A 20,645-nucleotide genomic window follows, 5' to 3' on the forward strand; every position below is an offset into this window, starting at 1 on the left:
TATAATAGTCATGCACTTTATAGAAGTTTGGTTTGAGCTTTACAATACTTGACATTCACTAAACCTTACATTGCATTTGTAGTGCATCAGGTTTGTCAATTTATGCAAAACCCTACAGAGTCACATTTCATGGATGTCAAAAGGATCCTCAGGTACTTAAGGGCTACTCAAGGCTTTGGTATTCATTATGTCAAGGCTTCACTGGATATTACTGCATATAATGATGCAAAATAGGCTGGAGACCCTAATGATAGAAGATCCACTATTGGAATGGTTGTGTTTTTGGGTTCTGTTGATGCACAAAACCGGAGGTCTTAGAACAATGTAAATCCGACCGTGAATCTGCATGTAATGTAAATAACACAAGATGTATCGTGGTTCACCCCAAGGTTTGGGCTACGTCCACACTGATTGTATTGTATTTCTCTGATAAGTGATGGAGAGAGTGTGAGAGCTTTGCTCTAGATAGAAGAAGCTTAGGGTTTGTGAGGGTGATGAGGCCCTTTTATAGAATACAGACTCCTCACTTATTACATAGTTGCCCATTCCTTTATCACATAATTACATTTAAGTCCCCTGAGTATTTGTACGAGATCTAAATACGAGGCCCTAAATATGGTCTAAACAGTAGTCCTCTAAGCCTTTAGTCAATAGAGTCTTTTGGCTGGAGACTTGAAATTCAGTCCATGTGTGGGCCGAAGTAACTAGATGTTGCCTTGAACGGATACTTGATATGAGGCGGTGCTCAATCTGAAATGATGCTCAACTAGAAGTAGCACACGCTGTGAGGCTGCTCAGCTCGTGGCTTATGTTACCTTGGTTGGCTCGGCTTATGACGTTTGAAAGTGAGGGAGTCCCTTTTATAAAATAAGGGCTCGCTCCTTAATACATAAATGATAGGCTAGAGTTGATGCTCGCGGCGAGGCAGTTGCTCAGTAGGCGGCGATGCTCTCTAATGAAAGTGAGAGAGTCTCTTTTATAGAATAAGGGTTCGCTCCTCAATACATAAATGATGGGCTAGAGTTGATGCTCGCGGCGAGACGGTTGCTCAATAGGCGGCGATGCTCTCTAATGGTGGTGAGGGAGTCCTTTTTATAGAATAAAGGCTCGCTCCTCAATACATAAATGATGGGCTAGAGTCCCTCAAGTATTTTTCATGAGTGCTCTCTAATGAAAGTAAGGGAGTCCTTTTTATAGAATAAGGGTTCACTCCTAAGTACATAAATAATGGGCTAGAGTCCCCCAAGTATTTTTCATGAGGCCTAGTTGAGGCCCAATATATAGTACATAATGTAGTCCCTCAAGTCTTCAGTCAATAGAGCCTGTTGATTGGAGACTTTAAATTCAATCCATGTATGGGCCGAAATGGTGGTTGTTCGGAGGTGGTATTTGTATACCCTGCACTGAAGCTTTATAGGTGAAGCTTTGCAAGTGAAGCTTTGAAGCTAGAGCTCTGTAAATGAAGCTTTCGAAGCTAGAGCTTTTGTAAATGAAGTTTTTGAAGCTGTAGCTCTGTAAATGAAGTTTTTGAAGCTAGGGCTTTTGTAAATGATGCTTTTGAAGCTGATTGACATGAGTGATGCTCATGAACGTTTGATTGACATAAGTGATGCTCATGAATATTTGATTGACATGAGTGATGCTCATGAATGTTAACATGAGTGATGCTCATGAATGTTGACATGAGTGATGCTCATGAATGTTTATGTATGATTGATATGAGTAATGCTCATGTATAATATGAAGTACTAGGCGTACTTTTGATCACCTGGTTGGTGGCATGAATGGCTAGTTGCGAAATTAGAGTACGGGTTGTACATCTCATCACCTGGTTGGTGGTAATAGCGGCGGGTTGCCGAATAATTTTGGAGTATTGGGCGTACTTTTGGTCACCTGGTTGGTGGTAATAGCGGCGGGTTGCCGAATAATTGTGGAGTATTAAGCGTACTTTTGATGACTTGGTTGATGCTATTTTGGGCTTATGGGTCTTTGCCCTTTACACAACATTCTAGCCCATTTATTTTAGGCTTTGCCGTTTTTTTTTTGGTATTATTATCCTCTGATGGGGTTTATACAGATGTCTCTGAGAGATAAGAAAGATAAATTACATCATTCAAGAATAAGGAAAGTAAATCACATCACTCTGGTGGGGTGGGTGTTTATTCCTTGCTTTTGCTTTCTCTTTTCTTTTTTTTGCTTTTGTTTTTCGCTTTTGCATATTTGTGTGCCTGCTATCCGTAGCTTTTCTGTGGGTGGTCGACAAAATAACGAAAGCACCAACCGCTATCATTTTCAGCTTTCAACTAAAGAAAGCATAATTCTTTCTTTTCTCTTTTTTGCTTTTTCGTCATGTGAGCACATGACTGCACCACTTGCAAGCAGAATGGTCATTCTAAATGGATCGAAAGTCATGAGTATGGCGAAGGCTTTCTGTGATGCTTTCTGCGGCAGACGTCATTCCAGCTTAGCTTCTTCCCTTCTTCAGACAGGATTGGCTTCGATGAAAGCATCATTTCAATTGCCTTCTGAAGCCCTACAAGCTTTGGAAGACGTTGTGTGCCTCCTAATCCAGGAATCACTCCAAGAGACAACTCTGGAAGACCAAGTTGAGTTCTTGGAGCAGCAACACGTGCATGGCACCTCAATGCCCACTCCAAGCCACCTCCTAGTGCAAGTCCTTCGACGGCAGCAACAACAGGCTTTTTCTAACCTTCAAGTGTGTTAAGCACAAAGTCAGCAGATACATCAGGCATAACCAAAACATCCCCAGACTTGTGAACTTTCTCGAAAACATTGATATCGAAATCGGCTGAAAACCTTCCTCTACTGCCAGTTAAAACGATCGCCTTGACGTCATTTCACCTCGCGGCCTCCTCGAATTTTTCCTTCAACGCCGTCGTTTCGCCTTGTTGGCAGGTGGAGTGAAGATGGTGATAACTGCAACGCCGTCGTTGCCGACCTTCAAGGTGACCTTGGCCTTGCCCATGTCGGCGGTGGCGAGGAGGCGAGGTCAGCGAGATCGAGAAGCGTTGAATATCCAGAAAGCGTTCAGAGGGTTTCTGGTGAGGGAAAGTGTGAGAAAGATCGCGACAATCCGAGTCAAGGTCAGCGAGATCGAGAAGCACATTTCGAGGTGAGAGACGGTGGATTTGGAATTTGCTGCTGACGTGTTGAGTCGGTGTTGATAAGATTCTCTATGTCTCTCATCCTTGTCCTCACCACACTGGTGACCAGTACAGCGGCGGTGCCAAGTGTCTAGACCCAAAGGATCTTCAAGCCTAGACTCAACTCTCTTGGCATTTTCTATTCTATTTCTGCTTTCTGCATTTGGTTTTGCTCGAGAGTCGATTTTGGCGAGTGTGTTTAGTGAGGATGGAGTGGTGGTGGTTTAGAGAGAAGGCTGGACATAGACATCTCTTTGGAGGAAATGAAATGAAAGGTTTTCTAAAAAATCCCCAAGAATGAGGTTTTGGGTTCTTCGGTTGTGAAGCTTCACGATGGTGATGAAAAAATTGAGAGAAAACCGACATAGCTTTTCGTATCGATTCCCACAGACGGCGCCAAATGTTGATGCACAAAACCAGAGGTCTTGGAACAACGTAAATCCGACCGTGAATCTGCATGTAATGTAAATAACACAAGATGTATCGTGGTTCACCCCAAGGTTTGGGCTACGTCCACACTAATTGTATTGTATTTCTCTGATAAGTGAGGGAAAGAGTGTGAGAGCTTTGCTCTAGATAGGAGAGGCTTAGGGTTTGTGAGGGTGAGGATGCCCTTTTATAGAATAAAGACTCATCACTTATTACATAGTTGCCCATTCCTTTATCACATAATTACATTTAAGTCCCCCGAGTATTTGTACGAGATCTAAATACGAGGCCCTAAATATGGTATAAACAGGTTCTAATCCCATTTCATGGTCATCTAAGAAGCAAAATATTGTTTCTTGATCATCCACTGAAGCTGAATATCTGGCTTTATCAACTACAGCTGCTGAACTTGATTGTTGCACTTTGTGCATGTTCTAATTGTAGATAAGCCACTTCTTTTCTGTGACAATTTATCTGCCATAGCACTGACTTGTAATCCAATTCAGCATCAACATATGAAACATATTGAGGTTGATGTGCATTTTGTTCGAGAGAGGGTGGCAAAACAACAATTGCAGGTGCACTTCGTGTCTTCGAACGAGTAGTTTGCTGATATATTGACCAAATGACTTTCTGCTCCTCTTTTTCAGACTCATTGTGCCAATCTTAAGCTCAGTTTCTCTGCCCCTAAGCTTAAGGGGGGATGTTAGGAGTATTAAAGATCCTATGGTAATAGAATGGACATGTATCAAGAGATTATGAAGATAGTTAAGTTTGTTATATTGTTGCTTAGAGTGCAAGCTACCAAGGCCATTATATATAGCTTGTAACAAACCATTGTAACTAACAAGAAAGAAAATATTATTCTCAAAAGATATATATCTCTCTCTCTCTCTCTCTCTCTCTCTCTCTCTCTCTCTTTCTCTTATGCATAACCTTCTTCTTCAATATCCTCCAATGGTTTACAATGTGATCATATTAACCTATATCTTTATCATATATCAAACTATTAAATCATGAATAATTTGTCTGCGAAAGTTGTGATGGCTCAATTATGTGGTATAAGTTAATTGTAAGTTCAAAAGATCTGGAAGAATGTGTCTACAAACTGGAGATGTGCTTAGTTTGGGTTGGATCGGTTTTGGGTCTAAATCACAAACTAAATCGGACACTTTGGTTTGCGTAAATTTAAAACTACAACCGAACCATAAAAAACTTAAAACCCAATTACATTGGTTTACCAATAGGGTTGTGATTTTCACACACCCTTAATTACCTTTCCCACACCCCTTCTAATTTTTTAATACTTAATTGATATCTTATTATTTACTCTTCCATATATACCCTTTTTACTTTTTGACTTTTAAAAGTTGTTTTTTATTTTTGATCTACTTGGAATGAATCTCCCCTGCTCCCTCATTCTTCTCCCGCTTCTTCCCCAAACCCAGACACCTCCCGCTTTTTCCCCAAACTCAAACACCTCCCGCTTTTTCCCCAAACCAAGACACCTTTCGCGGCCCAATTCCCTCGCCGCCGTAAATATTTCCACTGCTTCTTCGGAGCCTCCCATCCCTCCGCCGAGCCCAACGAGACCTATTCTGAAATTTCCACTGCTTCTTCTCTTTCCGTTCCCCTGTCCTCTTTATTACTTCTTGTGAAAACCCACAATGGATGACCTGATAATAACAGATGAAGAGCTCCAGATCGACATTGAGTTGCAGAAGATATTGGATATGGCATGCAAGGAGGATGGCATGGAAGAAATTTCGGAATGCATTCCTCCTCTTAACACTTTTGATGGTAAGTTTCTAAAGTATTTTCTCAAATTATTAAGATTGATTTTGGAATTTAGGGTTTTTGTTCTCTTCTTGCCTCAATTTGTTTTTTAGGTTTAGTTTTTTCTTTCCCTAATTTGTGGTTCAAATGTCAATTGAATGAATGAATACTGGTGGTTTAAGATAAATGTATCATGTAACAATGAAGTAATTGAATCCAGGGGAAGAAATTTAGAAAAATGCGTCAAGTAAACAGAAAATCACGAAACTAAGTTTGTAAATGTTTTTGACATCAGAATTTTTTTTACGAGAATAACGAAAAATTAGGCAATGCTCAGAGACTAAGGAGCAAAAGATTAAAAACTACCATGCTTACGTGAATGCACCGGGCAATGCTCTATAACAGATTTTTCTCTCATGTACACGGTACACATGCTATTTACACATCTAGATAAGAACCGTTAGATTGAAAATGAACAGATGAGATAAAAAGTATGATTGATATATTTTTTTTGTTTGAAATCTCTAAGTTAAATTCTTGGTGTCTTTTGCCCAAAACAAAATCTCGGTGTCAGCTCTGTAATCCAAACACTTGAACTTCAAATGGAGCAAAAAATTACCTACTCCTCATAAAAACTGGAGCAAAAATGTACTTTAACTATTGGTTTGTGTTGGGGTTTATAAAAACTGGAGCAAAAATGTACTTTTGCCCAAAACAAAAATTGGTGTCAACTCTGTACTCATAAAAACAGAAATAATAGAGAATATTGATTTGTGTTGGTTTTGGGGAAATTAATTTTCTATTGGAATCTATGGGTCCCCAATACACTTTAACTTAATCGTAAATTGGTATTAGGTTTAATTGTTGTGGTTTTACCTAGGCTCCATGTTTTGGTGTAAACTTGATATAATGCATACAATGCTTTGGTATAAATTTGATACTTAAATGTCTAGCCCATTGATAAAAAGTATATATTCTACATATATAAATGTGTTGGTTTGTGATATATAGGAAGTCAACCAACGATTGATGAGCCCGATAAAATGCTCTCTTTGTTGGTGAAATGTTTTGAAAGTCGAGAAGACCTCATCGGGGAAGTTCGTAAGATAGCATTAATGCAAGGGTTTGCAACTGTTATTAGAAGATCTAAGACAAATACATATGTTGCTATTGGTTGTGATAGAGGTGGGGATTATCGAGCCTCTAAAACTTCACTAGATGAAAGAAAAAAAAAACTCAAGATCCCGCCTCATAAATTGTCCATTTGAAGTCAGGGGGCGTAAAAAGAAATGTGAAGAATTTTGGAAGCTAGAGATAAAAAGTTTATTGCATAACCATGAACTTTCAAATGACATGTGTGGACATCCTTCTTGTCGTCAATTTTCACAAGAGGAAATCTTACGAATTAAAGAAATGAGTAAGGCTAGTATACCACCACTCCAAATTCTATCTTCGCTTCGGCAAGGCAATCCTCATCTTCAAGTAGTTTCTCGAAACATCTATAATCTAAGAGCTAAGATTGTGAAGGAGAGTCTGGCTGGGCGTCCAATTATTCAAGCATTATTAGAAGAACTTGGTGAAGGTGGTTTCACTTATAACATTGAATATGATCATGAAGGCCACTTGACTCATTTGATCTTTGCTCATCCCTTGTCTATAGAGTTGACCAAGAGCTACCCATATGTTTTTATGATGGATTGCACATATAAGACCAACAAGTATAAGATGCCATTATTGGATATCCTTTGGGAGTTGATAATCATCCTATGGTGATTATAACGGATAGGGAGTTGGCATTAATGAATGTTGTACGCATTGTCTTTCCGAGTACTTCCAATCTTTTGTGCGTGTGGCATATTGAGAAAAATATACTTGCAAATTGTAAAGCTTATTTTGAGGAAGAAGTTGATTGGATTGATTTCATTTCTACTTGGACAATTTTAATCCAATCTCTTAATGAAACATCATTCAATGAAGCTTGGAGTCGTTTTGAAGTTAAGTACGAGGAGAAGAAATTTGTTTTGAAATATATTCTTGGTACTTGGCTTCCATAGAAAAGTTTGTAAGTGCATGGTCAGAGAAAGTTACCCACTTTGGTAACCATGTTACTTCAAGAGCCGAAGGTGCACATGCAACTCTAAAAAATATCTTCAAGTTTCAACTGGAGGTCTTCGCGAGGTAAAAGAAAAAATATGCCTTGCTATTGAAAATCAATTTCAAGAAATCAAAACTCAACTTTCAAGTGAAAAAGTTAGAGTTTCACACAAGTTTCGACTTCCCTTCTTCAAAGAGGTTGTTACTCATGTATCTAGAGTTGCATTGAATGAGTTATATAATCAATATGAAGCCTCAAGTTCTTCTGATCTTCCATCTCAATGTAAGGGTCATTTTCTCAAGACAATGGGTCTTCCTTGTGCTCACATGATTAGAGAGCAACTAAATGACATACATCCACATTGAAGGATTGATAGAAGATTGTTTGTCAATGATCGTCATGTAAGCTTGGACAATGAACAAGATCAAATAAGCGGCCTTCTATTGGAGTTTAAAGATAAGTATGAAAAGTTGCCTCTTACTCAAAAAGAGGATACCAAAATGCAACTTTGTGAATTTATTGATACTTCTCTTCCATTAACTCTTGAGCCTAATGTTAAACCTCACAAAAGTCGTCCAATGGGTTCTAAAAATAGAAAAGAATCAAGCTCTACAAAGCGTGGTCCTTCAAAGTTTGAAATAGTGGAGAAGGCTCAGAAACGTGCTCGACGGGTATGCCATTTTTTTTATTTATCTTTTCATATTGTCTACTATGGTCATGATTATTTATATATACGTATAACTTAATGTTCATTGTTTATAGGTGTGATGAGCATAATGATTTGCCAAAGAAACTTTTTGTTAATAATAGCTTAGATGTGTAAAGAACACATTAAGGTACATATATTTTTGTTGATTTTTCCCCATAAAAATACTAATTAAGTTTGTAATTTTCCTTCCTTTTGTTGACATGTTTTTATTTTCTTGTAGGTTGGAGTGCATGGGTTTCATATCTTTTTGGTAATATTGACATCTCCTTTTGAACACAAGATTAAAGGCCAAACATAGTATAGGCAGAATGTGAAAGCTTGTAATGATATCTGATGTATTTTTTGGGGCATGAGGCTACTATTATGGGGATTAAAGTGTATGTGGATTGCTTACTAGTATTTTGTACAATTCATGTAACTTATGCATATATGCTATATCATTAGGTAAACGTTTTATTTTTATTTATATAATAGGTGTTTTATACTTGTTTTGGGATCTCTCAAATTAGGCAGTAGAGCTTGAGTTACAAATGGGCATATATAGTTGAGTGTTAGAAAAAAAAAAAAAAACAAGTTTAAAATAAAATAACGAAAGTATTCTAAAATTCCAATGGTCAAAAAGTAAAAAGGGTATATATGGAATAGTAAATAGTAAGATATCAATTAAGTATTAAAAAATAAGAAGGGGTGTGGAAAAGGTAATTAAGAGTGTGTGAAAATCACAACCCTACCAATATTACATTTTGGTTCGGTTCGATTTGTGGTTTAACATGTATCTACTACCAAATGAAAATTCAAAGCTATGTCATAGTAAAATATTAGGAAAAAAAATTGTTCTTTTTATTTATAATTATCAAATTGCCAATCCCGAAACTTAAATTGACAATATTCTCATAGCTTCAAAATACTTTCTCATAAGTCGACTAAAAGTCTCAAACTTCTAATCTCATAACTTCAAGATGTTTAGTAAAATATTTATAAAAAAAAATAACATTGTATATACACGTTCATATAATGTTACAATAAAATTAAATAAAAAAAACCCAAACCAAACCAAACCAACCCAAATGGTTTGGTTTGGTTGAAACTATATATAAACGATACGATAATTACAATAAATTTACCTAAATTACAGAAAATAAATTTCGAACTTGAGTGCAAATGGTGAAGCAAATTGCTCTAACTATTTTGGTTAAACTCAAGTCCAAAAAAAAACCTATATGTAGGATTTGCAACATTACTCTAACTAGCTCGACTAAAACCCTTTCATATAATGTTACAATAAAATAAAAAAATAAAAAATAAAAAAAACCCAAACCAAACCAAACCAGCCCAAATGGTTTGGTTTGGTTGAATTTTTTGCCCACCTCTACTATATATAAACGATACGATAATTACAATAAATTTACCTAAATTACAGAAAATAAATTTCGAACTTGAGTGCAAATGGTGAAGCAAATTGCTCTAACTATTTTGGTTAAACTCAAGTCCAAAAAAACCTATACGTAGGATTGCAACATTACTCTAACTAGCTCGACTAAAACCCTTTCATATAATGTTACAATAAAATAAAAAAATTTAAAAAAAAAAACCCCAAACCAAACCAAACCAACCCAAATGGTTTGGTTTGGTTGAATTTTTTGCCCACCTCTACTATATATAAACGATACAATAATTACAATAAATTTACCTAAATTACAAAAAATAAATTTCGAACTTGAGTGCAAATGGTGAAGCAAATTGCTCTAACTATTTTGGTTAAACTCAAGTCCAAAAAAACCTATATGTAGGATTTGCAACATTACTCTAACTAGCTCGACTAAAACCCTAATCCTAATGCATTCACTCAACAATCTTCCCTACAATCTGTGTCTGCCTTTCAAAGATAAGGACATTAGGTTTTATCATAATCATTGAGTACCAAATTAAGCACGATGGTTGGGACCGAGGCCATGGCCCCCATATATATAAGGGAGTTTTAATGAAAAGCTCATGATACATTTCGCTTTAACGAAAAACCACATTTTTACACTAAAAAGTCAAACCTGATGCTATTCACTTTACCCTTTATTTTATCCTTATCGTTAAAACTCAAAAGTTTCAAACCATTTTGATTAGTTTTCCTTATATATAACCCTACGTGAAAGCAAAGCTGCATGGCAAAGGACCCCTTGGCCATTGAATGGCATTGTCCCTTTTGTCTATGGATGAAGAGGAAAGAAGGTGACACTGATTTAATAGGGCATGGGCAATTGAGCATTTGCCCTGGACAAGGAAGGAGTTCGAATTCCACTAGGTTTTTATATTTTTTGTTCCATGCATTGTTATAATTCCAACAACAATTGTTCTAGGATTTTTTTTTTTTTTTTAGAAAACTAATGAAAATAGCTTGAAAACTTTGAATTTTAACGATAATGACAAAATAAAGAGTAAAGTGAATAGTATCAAGTTTGACTTTTTAGTGTAAAATGTGATTTTTCATTAAAGTGAACAGTACCGCGGGTTTTTCGTTAAAACTCTTTATTTTTTTCGTTTTAAAAACGTCCCATCAAATATTTTTGATGGTATAATGACATGAGAGATTCTTTTATGCGGAGCCCAATTGGAGGTAGTGTGAGAGGAAGGTGAGATAAAAAAAATGAAGTTTTAACGAAATATTTTTGGTATTATTCACTTTAAACGAAAAAGATATTTTTACTCTCAAAAATCACTTCTGGTATTATTCACTTACAACATCTTTTTGTCATTTTGATTAAAACTCAAAATTTTCAAATCATTTTTATTAGCTTTTCTTAAAAAAAAAAAAACCAAATCTCGCACGACAAATTAGAGAATAAAGTAGAGGAGGATCTTTTATGTCTGGACTTGCAGAGAGAGAGGTGACCTAATCCGGTCTTCAGAAATTAGAATTTCTTGACATAACGAGATCCTTGAATAGAAATACATGCCTTTGTTTTGTTTTGAACAACAAAAAAGCTTTTCCTTTACAAAATAATAGAGCATTTTGTACTTTTGATTATGTGATGAAGGTACCAACTCATATTCTAGATTTTTAAATTTTTATTTGTTTATGTTTGAGCTTAGTGTCAACCTCATTCATTCACAAACAAATCACATTAGTTGGCATTAATAGTTGATGGTTGTGCTGCCACTTAATGTTATCGTCTAGCGATATTTTCCTTTTACTTTTAAGTAAGAGGTCTAGCTTCGAATTATAGGAATGACAAGTTCGATACCAATTTATTCCCCCATCTCTGTAACGTAAATATAGCATTGTACCCAAAAAAAAAAAAAGTGATGCTCATGGTGATACACAAAATCATGATGGATTTTTTTTTCATCTTTTACTTATGTTTTAAAATCTTTGAGGCATTTCTAATTTTTCGTTCATTATTCTGACTAAGAATGTGACTAAAAGCTCGAAGAGCCCACTTGATTGCTTCTTATTTCTTAATTAATACATACGATATTATCTACACTAGAATAATTTGAACACTGAACCACCATAATTCTAACCATAGATCACAAGGCGATGAATGACGTGCTCAAATCTCCTTACAATTTAGCTTGGTCTAAGGTGTCATGGGCCGAGGCCCATACATCAATTAAGCTAAAAGTCCGGCCCGTAAATTTGGGCTGCAATGAACTGGGCCACTTATAACTGCAATTACGCGGGGGGTCTTCTTCGTCCTCTTTTCCTGTTACTCGGAGCTCTGTAAGCACAAGGAGCAAGAAAGCAAAGCGAGTTCTTCTCGAGAGATCCAGAGCTCGCTCGCTCAGAGGTAGCAGTTCAAAACCAGATCTTCAAATTATCAGAAACACGCAGGGAGCTTCGCGTCGCCAAAAAGTTTGAAGCTTTCGAAGCCGATGAGGCTTTTGCGGTTGGCGTTCGTGGTTTCTGTACTGTTCGGATTGGTCGCCATTCTCATCTACATCATCGGCGTCGCCGATCTCTGTATGCTTCTCTCTCTCTCTCGCCCCCCCCTCTCTCCCCTCTTTCTCTCTATACAAGTTTTGATTTTGTGTATGTTTATGTGTGTGGCTGGAATTCTGTGATGCAGATGAGACGCATCAGCTTACGGAAGAAGATGTGGAGGCGCTGCATTCTTTGCAGACCGGTTTCCAGAAGTGTGTGGTGAGCCGTCTGGAAATTTCTTTTCTATTTTATATGTATATGTGTTTGTGTGTGTACGTACCAATTGAAACTTCTGCTCTGTTTTTTTGTATGTGTTCTGAAAAAAATTATATGTCTTTTGGTTGGTAGAACATGGTAATGTATGTTGAATTGAGGTACTAAAAAATGGGGTTTGTTTGTGTTGTGAGAAATTTCGGAATGTTGGGGATGTCATATTCATATGATTGTGATGCAGGCTGCAAATGGATTAGGTTTGCAAGCCGCGCTCGGTAAAGATTACTGTCAAGTTATAATGCAGTTTCCTGCTGACACCATTCCTAAATGGGTGAGTTCTTTTTCCCGGTTGAAATGTTCAGCATTTGAAAATGCGTGTATTTGGCATTTGAGTTGGGAATAGGGATAAGATACTGTAATCTTTAAAATGAAAAGAAAGGGTGTTAAACTAGTTTTTTTGTATTGATTCGTAGTCTCTTTAAGCAATATTGTTTAGATGTTGGAGTGTCTCGGCATCTATTTGCCCGCTTTTTTGGTTGTAGACTAATTTAAGTTGCTCCCGTGGGCGAATCTATTCTCTGAATTTTATTTGTAAACAGAAAGATATTAAAACCGGTGAGCTTGAAGGCTTATCTTATGAGTTTGATCTTTGTGAGGCTGTGGCTACATGGGAACAGGTTAGTGTTCTATCATTCGTAGAGATGCGATCTGACATTACTATGTCAACAAATGAGATATGCAACTGTGCATGTTGAAATCAATTTCTTCTTTTTTGTCTCGACCTTTTCAATGTTAAGTTTGATTTTGTTTTATGCTTTACAATTGATTTGTTATTCAGTGAGTTGATTGCTCAGGTGCGGAATAGTACCACAATACTGACCAGGGAGTTTATTGACTCTTTACCAAATGGATGGGAGGATTATGCGTGGCGTAGGATTAACAAAGGAGATCACCTGTTAGTACTGCTCTAGATACTAGTTTCAGAATGAAAAATAATTTGATGAACATGTAGTTGATTTACTGTAATTCTGTGTTGCAGCAACCGCTGTAAGAACAAGACACTATGCGTGGAAAAACTTTCACTGGTACTCCCTGCAACACCACCATATGTTCCACGGATGTTTCGCCGATGTGCTGTGATTGGAAACTCAGGAGATCTTTTGCAAACAAGGTTTGGAAAGGAGATTGATGGCTATGATGTTGTTATTAGAGAAAATGGTGCACCAATTCAGGTCAAGCTGATTCTTTTTAGAAGTTTGGAATAGTGATGCTTACGTGACTTTGAGAAATCTTCTTACTTCTTTGTTCTTCTGCAGAACTACACTGAATACGTGGGGAAGAAATGCACATTTCGGCTTCTTAATAGGGGATCTGCTAAAGCTCTTGATAAAGTCGTGATGTTAGACGGTATGGTAAATGGTCCACTTTGTTGTAAATATGGCATATTTACTGGAGTAAACACTAAGTATAAAGTTATTGCAGAGTCAAGAAAGGAAGCATTGATCATCAAAACAACAATTCATGACGCCATGAACCAGATGATTCGGGTTTGTATATTGTTATTCAATAACTTGTTGTCTTGACTTAATACTCAACCAAGTCCTTGTTGCTGCATATGTTTGTTTTACCTGCAAAGAGTGCTGATGTTTTGTTTGTACAAATTTTGATTGCCATCTGCAGGAAATTCCTATAAAAAATCATGTATATCTCCTGCTAGGTGCTTCCTTTGGTTCTGCCGCAAAAGGAACCGGGCTCAAGGCTCTTGAATTTGGGCTCTCTATATGTGACTCAGTAGATATGTATGGTTTCACTGTTGATCCGGGATATAAAGAATGGTAATGAAAAATTTTCTACTCTTTCTGCCAACATCCCCTACAAAATGCTTTCTCACAGATTTAAAATGTTTACCTGATAAAGGATTTTGAAAATATTTTTTCAGGACTAGATATTTCTCAGAAGCCCGACAAGGCCATACTCCTCTACATGGTAGGGCATACTACCAGATGATGGAGTGTTTGGGCGTAAGTGTTTAATTTTCCTGTTGTCATTCTGTAACCGGCATACATAAGCAATATTAGTAGTAGTTTCTTGAAAGTGCTATATGGAGGAAGAAACCTCCTTTTATGGATCCCAGATGGTAAATGTTTTAGCCAATAAATTGCAAATTGTTCAAATAAAGTTTCAAGAGTCCAGAACTGTAGCGTCTTTTGTTTGTTTATTTTAGAAAAGTACTTACACCTTCTGCTTATTATGTGAGAGAAATGGATAATGTGTACTGGGTAATTTTTCTTATTTGTTATTGATACTTTTTATTTCTCTTTGTTAAGCTTATCAAAATTCATTCGCCTATTCGAGCTGATCCAAACCGTGTTGTGCAATGGGTACCAGAACGAAGTTTAGTAACTGCTGCTAGACTTGCATCCGAGAAATTGTTGAGGTAACTTACAAAATTTATTTATTTAATGAAAAAAAATCAGATTCAATTCTTTAAAATGTGCAGCTATTATCATGAGCTTGAGTTCAACCAAGATTGAGTCATACATCTTTATGAATTACATATATCGCTATTACAGTTAGGAGCTTCTGATGCAACCCTACATAACTGTCCCAGTAAGAGGATAAGTACTATTGTTTGTAGTCAGCTGGCTCGTTGCTACTGACTATCTCTAAACTCATGAAATAAGTTAATAAATAGAGTAAGAGAAGTTCCATTACATTGATGGAGCTTAAAAGATGCAAGCTCTCCTCAATATTCGGTTGTTTATATAGGGAACTTCTATTCGTCACGTGATGCTTTATCTTTCTTGTACATTTCTGATTTTTAGTTCTGCATTGTGTTGAGAGTTTTCTATCTCAAGTTTTTCATTATATTGTTCCACTTCAAAGTGGTAATTGTGTTTTTGTTTATGTCTATAGGAGGATTGGAGCAGGGTATGTAGATCCACTGCGTATGTGTTCAATTGTAAAGAAGCAAGTCAACCTAAAGCTGACATCATTTCTAAGTCTAAGAAAGGCCGCTATTGACCATCAGAAATATGTGAAAAGTGCAACCTTATACCCTCTGGAGCGTAGTCCTCGGCATGGTATGCTTTGCACTGTGTGAACCATTTAAAGTTGAGGTTACTAGACCGTTCCTTGCACCGAAGCAACTAAACAAATCTGTCAACCCAATTTCTTGGTCCAAGCGCCATACTTAAGCTAATGTACGTAGAAATGAGTAGCAGCTCTAAATTGTTCAGGAAGGAGATCAACAGGAGCCTACTCAGTGTAGAGTTTGGAAAGAGCTGTAAGTTTCTTGGCACCCTGCATTCAACATAATATTGATTTTTCCATCCAAAAGGAAAATATTAGGCTGAGATATGAAAGATTCAGTCCTTAGCATCGGTTCACAGTTTGTTTTTTCGGAATTAGCATTGTCGTATATGAGGTTTTACAAATGATTCTTTGGACACAAGACAGGCCGTGATTTATATAAATTCTCTTGTATCTGAAAATTCTGATCCAATAGCTTGTATGAACGGGAAAAATGCACTTCAAATAGCATGAACTTCTGGTGTGTGCAATGCATGCCACTTTTTTTCTGACGACATAGTTGAGTACCTGCTGTTATTTTGCTTTTAGATGTACTTGCAGTTGACTGGTTACAAAAATTTTCTTGAGGGAATCGAAAATACTTGGTTTTTATGTTTGGATTATTTTTAATTAGGGGCAAATTACATTTTGACACTTCCACGTGAAATTTTCTTTTTGTAATTTTGACAAGTCACCTAAGTACATGTGTCCACATCGTGATAGCAACTTGTATGAAACAGGTTCATCGTCCCGTGACTTCTTGATCCAATAATATTCTGGCATGTGGAGAAAATCTTACACATGACATGACATTTGACATTATTGGACTCGGATACCATGGTGATGCTGAACCCGTTTTATGCGTCTTTCTCCCACTTCATTTTAAACGCAAGGATTGTAGCAGTGTTCTTTCTTGAGTTAAATGTAATTGAATGAAAGAGGGTAGATGGAAAACTACCTCATTCTCTTTACTTTTGGTCTATCCTTTAGATTCCATACCCCTTTTACTAGTTTCTGTTCTTCTGTTTGTAAAAATTAGAATTAGTATTATTATTTAGTGATACTTCATAGGGCGATTTTTGGCGCAACAGAAATGTTACTCTTTTGTGACTAAAAGATCACGAGTTCGAGTCGTGGAAATAGTCTATTTGCAAAACAAGCGTACGGTAGACGTTCCTTCCTCTCGAGCTTTGTTGGCTTGGAGTTGCCTTTTATATAATAGTATTTATCTTTACTCGTAAGTAAGGGATTTTAGATTTTTTTTTTTTTTTTTGAAGTAGAAGAAACAATATTACCTATAGTAAGATGGGGATGGGCATGGGGGGGGCTTAGATAAGAATTGAACCTAAGACCTTTTCACTTGCATGCGAAAAGGAATATCATTAAACCGTAGTACAAAGTGGCAAATGAAAGATTTTAAATTTGATTTTTATAACAGACCCATTATAAAGGGGCCAATAGAATCCTTTTCGAATCCTTTTGGTGAGGATCTTAGGGATTTGTGAATCGTGTTCGTTTATCGTACATCGTGAGATTAGTTTTTGTTAGGTACTATTTGTGTCTAATTTTAAATAAAAATATTTAAAATAATTTATGACCGTACGAAGTACGATGAATGGGCATGATTCACAGATTCCCGAAATCCTTACAAAAAGAATCCGGTAAGAATCTGAATTCATAAAGGGGGACAAAAGAGAGAATTTAAACTGGAATTCTACCTTATATTGTCTAATAATACACCTTTCTTTTAATTAAGGAAAACAAAAAAAATGGTATCTCTTAGGCCATCTCCAACCAATGGCTGGCCAGTGGGCTCATTTTAGTCATCTAGCCCTCCAGGATATTAATATTTTAATGAACAGTACAGGGTCATATTTGTCTCAATCTCCAACCAAGGGCCAAAGGATTATAGGGCTCGTTTTAGCCCTGTCACAAAAAACCGTCTCCAACCGAATGCCAAACATAATTTATTATTTAAAAACTAAAACTTAAATTCAAATCCAACGGCGAAGTGACGTCAGCTAGCCGTTGGATTTGAAAATTTTTTTTTGCTATAAATAAGGTGGATATTGGGCTATAATTCACACAACTTTGAATTTAATCTATTTCAATTCGAGTTTGCAATGAATTCCAACTTTGGAAAGTTCAAATAAGGCGCAACAAACAAAATAGAGCAACAGCTATGGTGTGTCAACCAACTGAGGAACAACCTCAATGGGATGGCTCTGTTGCTAGTCGCTCTTACAAACCATGAAACAGAGTGATGATGCATGCCAATCTGATGAACAACTACTTCAACCCTAACTCGGTGTACACATAATAGGATTTCAAACGTCGCTTCCAGATGAGGCGTCATGCCTTCGAGCGTTTACTTCGTGATGTCCAACACGTCAATCCATACTTTCGACAGAAGTGGGACAGAGCAGGCCGTCCTGGTTTCTCACCTTATCAGAAGGCTACTGTTGCACTCTGAATGATGACCTATGGCTCCCTAGCTGATTCAATGGATGAAACCTGTAATGCACAAAACCAGATGAGTCTTGGAACAACGTAAATCCGACCGTGAATCTGCAAGAAAGTAAATAACACAAGATGTATCGTGGTTCACCCCAATGTTTGGGCTATGTCCACACTGATATTGTATTTCTCTGTTTGTGAGAGGATTGTGAGGGAGAGAGAGCTTGAATATGAGAGTGAAGCTTTGCTCTAAATCTCAGAGCTTAAGGATTGTGAGGGTGAGGAGGCCCTTTTATAGACTAAGAGTTCCTCCCCTTTTTACATATTTGTCCCTTCATTTATTACATAATTACATTTGAGTCCCCCGAGTATTTATACGAGATCTAAATATGGAGGCCCTAAGTATGGTACAAACAGTAGTCCCTCAAGTTTTCAGTCAAGAGAGTCTTTTGGCTGGAGACTTGCAATTCAGTCCATATGTGGGCCGAAGTAACTAGATGTTGTCTAGAACTGAATACTCGATATGAGGCGGTGCTCAATTTGAAACGATGCTCAACTAGAAGTAGCACATGTTACGAGGCTGTTCGGTTTGTGGCTTATGTTGCCTTGGTTGGCTCGGCTTGTGGCGTTGAAGGTGAGGGAGTCACTTTTATAGAATAAGGGCTCGCTTCTCAATACAAAAAAGATGGGCTAGAGTTGGTGCTCTCTAATAATGGTGAGAGAGTCCCTTTTATAGAATAAGGGCTCGCTCCTCAGTACATAAATAATGGGCTAAGTCCCCCAAGTATTTTTCATGATGCCCAGTTGAGGCCCAATATATGGTACATAATGTAGTCCCTCAAGTTTTTAGTCAATAGAGTATGTTGGCTGGAAACTTCAAATTGAATCCATGTATGGGCCGAAGTGGCGGTTGTTCAGAGGTAGTATTTGTATACCTTGCACTAAAGCTTTGTAGGTGAAGCTTTGTAAGTAAAGCTTTGAAGCTAGAACTTTTGTAAATGAAGCTTTTGAAGCTAGTGTTCTTGAAGTTAGAGCTCTGTAAATGAAGCTTTCGAAGCTGATTGACATGAGTGATACTGATGAATGTTGACATGAGTGATGCTGATGAATGTTGACATGAATGATGGTCATGAATGTTTATGTATGATTGACATGAATAATGCTCATGAATGTTTATGTATGATTTGACATGAGTGATGCTCATGTATAATTTTGGAGTACTGGACGTACTTTTGATCACCTGGTTGGTGATAATAGCGGCAGGCTGCCAAATAATTTTAGAGTACTAGATGTATTTTTGATCACCTGGTTGGTGATAATAGCGGTAAGCTACCGAATAATTTTTTGTAGTACTGGACGTACTTTTGATCACCAATCACCTGGTTGGTGATAATAGCAGCAGGCTACCGAATAATTTTTTGTAGTATTGGATGTACTTTTAATCACCTGATTGGTGATAATAGAGGGCGTAGCTCTTTTGGGCATATGGGTCTTCACCCTCCACACAACATTCCAGCCCATTATTTTGGGCTTGCTGTTTTTATTTTTTTATTTTTTTATTTTTTTATGATCACCTTCTGATGGGGTTATACATATGTCTTCGAAAGATAAGAAAAATAAATCATATCATTCAAAAATAAAGGTTTCGACAGTTGCAGATCGTTGGTGCGTACTGGGTTGTTGCAGATCTTTTTCCATGTGCGTATTCTAGTGGCTTCTTCAGAAAAGTGGGAACATGCATGATGAAAGTTTTCTTTTTCAAAAGTTGATGGCATATTCTGCTCTGTCATCATGCCAAGTTGCTCCCTTAATCAACAAAGAGGTTGGGCTGCTATGCATTAATTACTCATTTTCCTGTCACTTTTTCTTTTTCTGCGTAGGCGTAGTAGACAACCCACTTAACAGCGGATTGCATGTTACTCTCCAACTCTTTGCTCTTTCCATCAGGACCTACAGTAGGCTGCATAATTCCCTCTATTGCAGTAGGACTTACAGGAAAGAGGGCGAGGGCCTGAATAAGCACGAGCCATTGGAGGCCATGCATTAGTTGAAGTCGATGATATGGACACAATCGTGACCGTCAAATGCTTCCAGGATGGCCTGATTAGAGGTGAAGTGCGCGAATTTGAGATAGGGGCAGGCTTTGTAGAAGTAGTGGTAGAGAAGCTCATTCTCGTGAACCGATCCAGAAGCCGAGCCGACGGTCTGCGGCGAGAAGATTCGGCAAGTGGAGTCCCTTGATGACGTTAGCAATGGAGCCCTGAAGAGTGATGAAACCACACAGAGCCTCAAAGTGGGTTGTGGCTAAGGCCATCTCAGGCTTGTGATTAGCCTCCTTGCAAACATTTGGCACGAACTTGTGCAAAATATTGGCCAAATCCTTATCTGGGTGTGCCTGTATCGACAATGCCTTCCCTACAGAAAGCACCTTGAACAAAAAAGGGGGGTCAGAGCCCTATTTTTGGATCACCTTCTCACCAAGCACATTTGGGCTTTTGGAAATCCAATCTTTGAGAGATATAATCTGAGATCCAATTGGGAAAAATTCTCATCCGAATTCTGAATCAAAAAGGAAGGTCCGGACTCATGGGTTCCCATCCAAAATTTAGCATATTATTTTTCTGGGTTAATCCCAGAACCAGAGTTGAAAGTAGATAGCCTGGCCACTTGGGAATCTTGTCCCCTCTTCCCCCAGTCGTAGATCTGGAGCAGTATGCAGACGGAGACTTTGTGCGGCGTCACCGCGAAAGCCCCCGGCGGTTTGACAATACCCGCCATTCTCGCCGTCGCAGGTTTGGCTCGGAACGAAGGGGA

At 37.6% G+C, this 20,645-nt stretch overlaps 2 protein-coding genes and 1 long non-coding RNA gene across 3 annotated transcripts; 2 read left to right on the plus strand and 1 right to left on the minus strand.

Moving 5' to 3' along the window:
* Positions 1-2,408: 2,408 nt before the first annotated feature.
* LOC126625566 (peroxisomal fatty acid beta-oxidation multifunctional protein AIM1-like) lies at positions 2,409-5,163 on the minus strand. The gene is made up of 2 exons (XM_050294625.1): positions 5,038-5,163; positions 2,409-2,705 (listed from the first exon to the last, which is right to left on the minus strand). Exons 1-2 carry the CDS (start codon positions 5,161-5,163, stop codon positions 2,409-2,411), a joined length of 423 nt encoding a protein of 140 aa, XP_050150582.1.
* A 2,876-nt stretch (positions 5,164-8,039) lies between these two features.
* On the plus strand, positions 8,040-8,566 carry LOC126627392 (uncharacterized). The gene is made up of 3 exons (XR_007624991.1): positions 8,040-8,135; positions 8,227-8,300; positions 8,394-8,566. It is a non-coding gene; the product is annotated as an uncharacterized LOC126627392 (long non-coding RNA).
* A 3,306-nt stretch (positions 8,567-11,872) lies between these two features.
* LOC126627181 (sialyltransferase-like protein 2) lies at positions 11,873-15,889 on the plus strand. The gene is made up of 12 exons (XM_050296615.1): positions 11,873-12,128; positions 12,235-12,308; positions 12,544-12,633; positions 12,902-12,979; positions 13,157-13,257; positions 13,342-13,534; positions 13,619-13,709; positions 13,785-13,849; positions 13,983-14,137; positions 14,242-14,323; positions 14,630-14,739; positions 15,219-15,889. The coding sequence occupies exons 1-12, from the start codon at positions 12,041-12,043 to the stop codon at positions 15,403-15,405; spliced, it is 1,314 nt and encodes a 437-aa protein (XP_050152572.1). The 5' UTR covers positions 11,873-12,040; the 3' UTR covers positions 15,406-15,889.
* Positions 15,890-20,645: the final 4,756 nt, after the last annotated feature.

Source organism: Malus sylvestris, chromosome 6 (genome assembly GCF_916048215.2).
Source record: "Malus sylvestris chromosome 6, drMalSylv7.2, whole genome shotgun sequence".
Classification (NCBI taxonomy): Eukaryota; Viridiplantae; Streptophyta; class Magnoliopsida; order Rosales; family Rosaceae; genus Malus; species Malus sylvestris.